The 7,609-nt window shown below is 39.1% G+C and overlaps 1 protein-coding gene across 1 annotated transcript; it reads left to right on the forward strand.

Moving 5' to 3' along the window:
- Nucleotides 1-2,692: 2,692 nt before the first annotated feature.
- Nucleotides 2,693-3,496, forward strand: LOC105791744 (18.1 kDa class I heat shock protein). The gene has a single exon (XM_012619967.2). The coding sequence runs from the start codon at nucleotides 2,834-2,836 to the stop codon at nucleotides 3,311-3,313; it is 480 nt and encodes a 159-aa protein (XP_012475421.1). The 5' UTR covers nucleotides 2,693-2,833; the 3' UTR covers nucleotides 3,314-3,496.
- The last annotated feature ends 4,113 nt before the right edge of the window (nucleotides 3,497-7,609 follow it).

Here is a 7,609-nt window from a genome sequence, read left to right on the forward strand (position 1 = left end):
TTAAAGGTCCAAGACAGGCGTTTGAACACTCGGCGTCCACGTAGCAATCGGCCGTTGTAGTACGCATGTTCCGTTTCAAGGTCTGTGATGGCACCTAGGACGTATCTCTCTAGCACTTGACACCACTACCATATTTCATTATATGAGGCGTCCCACCCACTGTGTATCTTCTCTAACGCCTTTTTCTTAGCTATCCAAGCCTTGCGGTAAGAGGGCGTGTACCCCATTTAGCTATGGATATTGGCAATTAACACCGGCACTGAAGTCCTAGAATCTACTTTTACCGTGGGCAGTATCAAGCTAGTTAACATAGCTGAATCCATCTTGGGATTATCTTGTGAAACACCTATAAACGGAGTACATTAAATAATGCAACATTACATAATAAAAGTATTATTCAGAAACCGTCAATACTGTACCTGCAGCACATGTATGTGGACCTTTGTACTTTTTAATCTCCCACAACCCTGTCTTTTTCCTTAACGAGGCGTAGATTTTCTATGAACATGTGCCGTCTTGCACCGCACACTTCGCCTTAAACTTATCAGATTTGGATTTAACGACGTGGTAGTTAACGCCATTTTTGATGCTATGTTGTTTCAAAGCACCAATAAAACTATCTTTGTTGGTAAACTGATTGCCAACTTCAAATTCACCCGAATCTAGCCCCGAACTTGTACGATCATGCAACTGGTATGGTAGATCTGAAAACTCTAACGTATCATCTGCAGACAGATCGACATTATGCATGTGGGCTGGAGGTGAGTATGCTCTGAATCGTGGATTTTTTTCTTCATCTGAACTCCTTTCAGCATATTCAGGTTCTGTTGGAATAGGCTCTAGTTCAGAAAATAAGCCAACTTCTGCACCATCTGGCCCGGGCTCTCCAGGTGGATCAATATCAAAGTCATCTTCTAACCCATAATCATCTGCAGCGTACGAGGTCCCCTCACGGTTGACGTCGTAGGGAGTATATCATCCCTTCTTCTGGGCATTTCATAACGTCACCAATTGGATGTAGATTGCCACCCACTAGAACTTGATGCCGTTCCCCAGTACGTATTTCCAGCATCAAACATCGAGCCACCGACGTACATGTCTCATCCACCGATAGAGTGTCTTGCAGGGGATGTGCATTCGACACCGCTACCAAATATGGGTTGTTCCGTGTTTTGTAACCGAGTGTTGGCTAGGGGTCGTGTATACATCTCGAACACCGGTCGCAAGTACATCATTTGGCGATATAAATTGTACATATAACTCAATATAAGGTGCTCCACTAGCAAGATGAGTCTGCACCATTGCCTCTAAGCTACGAGCACCTTTTATGCCGAACGAGTCATATGTCACCGGATCAACAGAAGAACAAAATCGATACGTGATAGACAGAACTTTCATTGGCTTCGTTCCAAAAATTTTACGCGTAATTCTTTTACGAAGTTCTGTCAAATCTATGTTCTGGTTAAAAATCAGTCGCACCGTATTCTGCGATAAAAAAACAACACCATTCTCGGTGTGACAAACCTCACCATCGTAGTAAATAACAGCACTAATATGTTCGCTCATGTTTGAAACTCTAACCTTCTTAGCCTCTCTAAATTGTTTCTGTTGTGACTTATGCATTCTGAGAACATTTTTTGCCTCTTTTATAGCCTCAGGCCAAACATGCTACTGTAGCAAAAGCGCGTCCACGTGGGCGCGATTTCACAAATTCTTCTCATAAAGCATCCTGGTAGAAGCGATTTTATACTATTTGCTCAGAAACGTCAACTCGAAATTATTTCTTTCAGGACCAACTGTAGCAAAAGCGCGTCCACGAGGGTGCGATTTCAGAAATTCTTCTCAGATCGCATCTTGCTTGAAGCGTTTTTTTATACTATTTGCTCAGAAACGTCAACTCGAAATAATTTTTCGCGTCCACGTGGGCGCGATTTTACAAATTCTTCTCATAAAGCATCCTGGTAGAAACGATTTATACTATTTGCTTAGAAACGTCAACTCGAAATTATTTCTTCCAAGACCAACTGTAGCAAAAGCGTGTCCATGCAAATGCTATTTTAGAAATTCTTCTCAAATAGCATCCTGCTTGAAGCGTTTTTTTATACAATTGGCTCAGAAACGTTAACTCAAAATAATTTTTTCAGGACTGAAAAATTTGAAAAACCCTAAAAATCCTAACGTGGGAAAGACGGCGAAATCGCGTCCCCAAGGGCGCGCCACGTTGCAGCAAATCGCGTCCATATCAGCGCGCTTTGCTAACATGGACAAATATCGCGTTCTGCAGGCTGTGCTTTGTTGCCACGTTAGTGAAGCGCGCTGAAGTGGACGCGATTTGCTGACACATCCCCTGACTTCGCGCTGATGTGGACGCGATTTAGGGGAAAGGGCCCATTCTGGTAAATAATAAAATATCGGGCCCATTTTGATAAATTTTAAAAAAAATTACTTTTTTTGATAAATTACCCAAAAAAAGACTTGACATCAGTAACCAAAATAACAGAAAAAGAAAAATATCTATTAACCGTTACATGGATTCTAAAACTGGACTCAACAATTGGCCCATTACTAAGATCCAATTGAATTAGAACATATCATCTTTCAATTCATCAGCCTTTAAAGCGGCCCATAGAGAATATGAACATTCCCGAATATCCTGGATTGGGCAAGTTCAAAAATTCATGAGAATACTAGAATCCTGACAGATCCCCATAAAAACTGCATTTCAGGTGTCCAAATTACCCAGACAAGCAAAGCAGAGAAACTCTAAGACAGCTCCTTTAGCTCTTCCACTTTTCGTACTACTTCTAATCTTATTTTTCATTCCATTCCGAGTATGTCTCTGATTCCAAGCTTCTTTGGCAACCATCGCAGCAGCATCTTTGATCCATTCTCTCTTGACGTTTGGGATCCTTTCAAGGACTTCCCTTTCTCTTCTCCTTCTTCATCACTCTCCACGCGCTCTTCTGAAACCTCGGCTTTTGTCAACACCCGAATCGACTGGAAGGAAACCCCAGAAGCTCACGTGTTCAAGGCTGATGTTCCAGGGCTTAAGAAAGAAGAAGTGAAAGTGGAGGTTGAAGATGACAGGGTGCTTCAGATAAGCGGGGAGAGGAATGTAGAGAAGGAAGACAAGAACGACACATGGCATCGGGTGGAACGCAGTAGTGGTAAGTTCATGAGGAGATTCAGACTGCCGGAGAATGCCAAGATGGATCAGATCAAGGCTTCCATGGAAAATGGGGTGCTTACTGTTACTATTCCCAAACTTGAAGTCAAAAAGCCCAACGTAAAGTCCATTGAAATTTCCAGCTAAAGATGTTTGTAACTTGTGAGTGCCTGTCTCCTTTACTTTGAGATTGAGAGTTCTGTGCCTATTGTCAATTGTTTGTGATAAACAAAGCTATGGGTACTATGGCTTTATGTTGTTGATGATGTTTGTGTTGTTGATGTAAAAAATATTTGTTACTAAATGAGTTTATCTGCCCTGCTTTTGTTATCTACTTTCTGTAGATGGTTGAAGGAATTTCAATCACTAATGGTTTGACATGGTTTATTTAGCCTGACAAGAATCATTTTCTCCAATTCACTCAATGAAATGTCAAGGATAACACCTTGGGTGCAAAATTCCATCTTTTATTTCAAACTCAACTAGGATAAACCCTTCTTTCGGCCTTTTTTACATCTTTTGTCTTTATCAAACAATATTTCATTTCTTATCTACTTTCTATATGCCGGTTGTAAGCCTTGCATTCCACTTTTGGTCACTGCAAGTCGTGCACAAATTCTACTCAGGTTTCAGCAACAATGGTTCCAAATCCCTCTACTTCTACTGCGATTTGTGAATACTTACTTTTTGAGGTGTACATTTTCAAAAATAAGATGCTTATTTGCAGCAATGTTGAAAATTGGCCAACCATGGTGCTGTTATATTTTTGGTTAAGTGCATGCAGCTTGTAAACATGCTGCAGCACGTATGCTTGCTGTAGCAGCAAGGTTGTTTAGTTACTTTGTTAAGTTACTTAGTTGAAAATGAACTAAGTTGGTATCTTTTTTTTATGTTTTTAGGTTTTAGGTGCTGATTGACATAATCAGCTTGTGTGCAAGTTAAGTTTTACTTGTTTCAAAGTGTGATTAGTGGTAGTAGGTAGTATTTGGTGATTTTTTTTGACTATAAATGTATTGTTTTTTCTAGTTGAATGAATGAGCAAAATGAGCTATCAGCAATAAGCTTCCTTGTTGCACATTTGTGAACAAGTAAAAATATTTTTTGCATCTTGTTTCATTATTCTGTGCTCTCTGTTTTCTTCCTTTGCTCCTCATCCCCAACAAGCAATTTCGTTGAAACTTCAGGCAATTACGAAACTGGCCTAAGCAACGCTGTCTGCTGTTAATCAGCCCTTTAGCCCTTCCCTACGAACTCGTTCTGGTTCATAGAACCAATGCCTCCTAGTAATCTGCTTGTCAAGCCATATTATTTTTAGTTGTCCGTTAGCGGCATTCGGAACCGCATCATGGACAGACAACAAACTTTGCACCGCCCTTGTAAGTGTCCAGTCCATACCATAGTATTTCAAATGACGACCAAAGATGGATCTCATTTCATTTTTTCTTGCTATCAGTTGCAGCAATACATATTTTATTTTTATATTTAATTATCTTGTAGGCAGATCCTTAATCTCAGGGGATAAGTCGAAGCTAAGGCATGGCGTCTATAGTCGCAGTAAATACACTATCAGATTAATACAGAAATACCTTCGAAGGAAATAATCCTAACTCCATTGTCTCTTCCTTGAGTCTTGAGTTACGGAAATGATCAGAGTGGCAGGACAAAAGGTACTTTCCATGATGGTTGGGAAGCTCTAAGTTCATGGGCAATATCTTCTATCAGTGCTAACTATATTTGGAGTGGGGGCTTTGCCTTTGCAGCTGTTTTTTAAGCGTGATATGACATCTGCCATATATCTCCTTCCGACAAAGAAAAAAAAAGGTGATTTTATATAGAAGATAAAAACCAGGGTGATGATGGCCTTAAATTCAGTAGCTAATTTTTCGTTCTCAACTGTCTTGTTGGGAATGCTAAATTTTTCGTTCTCAACTGTCTTGTTGGGAATGCTAACCATATGACACAGAACCATTAGTCAACAAATCAATTGCAGTACAATGGATTCTCTTTTGGTTGCTTCAACAGTTCTGAATGATGTTACAATTCGTCAAAACTCAAATAAACCGATTGCACCGTAAACTGAACCGTATCATTTTGCACCATTAGAAAATATTTAAATCTCTAAATGAATAAAAGATAGGGTGACGCTCACAACAGGATGTGTATATAACAGATCAAATACGAGCATAGAAACATGATCCGGAATATCAACACAAGAAATAGTGAGAATAAAATGTTAAAGTTCACCACCAACTCAGTCAGTGGCCTAAAATTTTGAGCATATCAGCAGATGAAATATTCAAATTAGTTTCAATCATGGTTTAATATTTGATTGTGATTTTGTTTCCGAGTTATCCTATTTTTTAGTTAAAATTGTTGTAGTTTCAGCCTATATAAAGGATGTAAGTCAGTGAATAAAAAGTGTCTTGAGTTCTTGTTTTCTATTGAGTTTTTTTATACAATTCATAAAGTGTTATTGAGCGAGTTTCTTTTGTTTTTACAGCAAATTTTCCCATATAGTCTAACAGTGTGATATCAGCGCCTGATTCGTGAAGATAATCATGGTTGATTTTTCAGTTGTTGGAGCAATAGTAAAAAAGCTTAATAATCAAAATTACAACACATGGACAACATGTATGAAGTCTTGCTTGCAGGCTAAGATGTGTGGGACATTGTTAGCGGAGATGAGCCTTCACCATTGCCTCAAGAAGCTAACAGCTTGAAGAAGTGGAAGGCCAATGCAGGCAAGGCTATGTTTGCAATTAAAACCACTGTAGAAGAAGAAATGTTAGAGCATATCAGAGACATTGACACACCAAAACAGGCGTGGGACATGTTGGAAGAACTTTTCTCACGAAAAAATGACACAAGGCTGCAGCTCTTAGAGAATGAATTGTTATAAATGAAGCAATGAGATTTGGCAATCAACCAGTACTTCACTAAGGTAAAAACCTTATGCCGTGAGATCTCTAAACTTGATTCTAGTTCTTGTATTGTGGATTCTAGAATAAGAAGGATCATCCAAAAGGAGTTTTGTTGCTGCAATTCAAAGATGGCCAACACAACCATCGCTTGCAAATTTTGAGAATCTGTTGACGGGTCAAGAGGCTTTGGCAAAAAAAATAGGTGGAGTCTCAATCAAAACTGAGGATGTGGCGCTTTTTAGTGGAAAGAGCAAAGAAAAACCCAGGTATGAAGTCAGAAGCAGACCAAGAAAGAATGATGGCAAATCAGAAAGTCATCATGGGAGTTCGCAATTTTAAGGAACTCAAAAGCGTAGCAACTACAACAACCGATTCAACCAGAGGAAGAGTTTGATGGTGATTGTTATAATTGCGGCAAAAATGGTCACATTGCCAAAGACTATTGGTCCAAGAATAAAGTTGTTGAGAGTAATGTAGTGACATCTAAAGGAGATGTTCAGAGTGATGATAAGTGGGATGCTGAAGCATCCTTTGCTGTGGAAGAAGAAGACTTGGCACTCGCAGTAACAACTTCCTAGAAGATTGACTATAAGAACGACTGGATTGTTGACTCTGGTTGTTCTAATCACATGACTGGTGTTCAAGAAAAGCTTCAAGATGTTGCAATGTACAAAGAAAATCATGTGGTGGTAACGAACAACAACTCAAGGTTACCTATCACCTATGTTGGTAAGACGACTATTGCACCTCGATTTAGTTCTAATCCAATGTCAATTCAAAGTGTTTATCATGTGCCTTGCATGAAGAAAAAATTATTATCTGTTGCACAATTAACATCTGCAGGCCACCATGTTTTGTTTAGTCCACAGGGTGTAAAGGTATTCGAAAATGTTAAAGTCTCAAGAACACCAACCATGAAAGGGAAGAGAATGGAATCTGTCTATATAATGTCGACAAAAACTGCTTATGTGGACAAAATAAAGAAGAATGAGACGACAGATTTGTCGCACGCAAGGCTTGAACACGTCAGTTATCACAAGCTGAACGTTATGATGAAAAAGTTAATGCTAAAGGGCCTTCCTCAACTTGAAGTGCGAGATGATACTGTTTGTACAGGATGTCAATTCGGTAAGGCGCATCAACTACCATATAAAGAATCTAAGTACAAAGTAAAGGCTCTGTTAGAGCTAGTTCATTCTGATGTGTTTGGGCGAGTCAAGCAACCCTCAATTTATGAGATGTGCTATATGGATATTTTTATTGATGATATCTCAAGGTATGTGTGGGTTTTTTTTATGAAAGAAAAATCAGAGACATTTGCCAAGTTTAAAGAATTTAAAGAAGTAGCTGAAACAGAGGTTGGTAGAAAAATTCAATGCTTAACGCACAAATAATAGCGGGGAGTACACATCAAATGAGTTTTCTACCTATGTAAGAAATAACAAGATTCATCATCAATTTACATGTGCCAACATGCCACAACAAAATGAAGTTGCCAATAGGAAGCATCGACATCTTGTTG

The sequence above is a fragment of the Gossypium raimondii genome, chromosome 7 (assembly GCF_025698545.1).
Source record: "Gossypium raimondii isolate GPD5lz chromosome 7, ASM2569854v1, whole genome shotgun sequence".
NCBI lineage: Eukaryota > Viridiplantae > Streptophyta > Magnoliopsida > Malvales > Malvaceae > Gossypium > Gossypium raimondii.

Bases quoted from the DNA above. Each gene is read 5' to 3' on its own strand.
- LOC105791744 (XM_012619967.2), top strand. From the start codon at position 2,834: ATGTCTCTGATTCCAAGCTTCTTTGGCAACCATCGCAGCAGCATCTTT.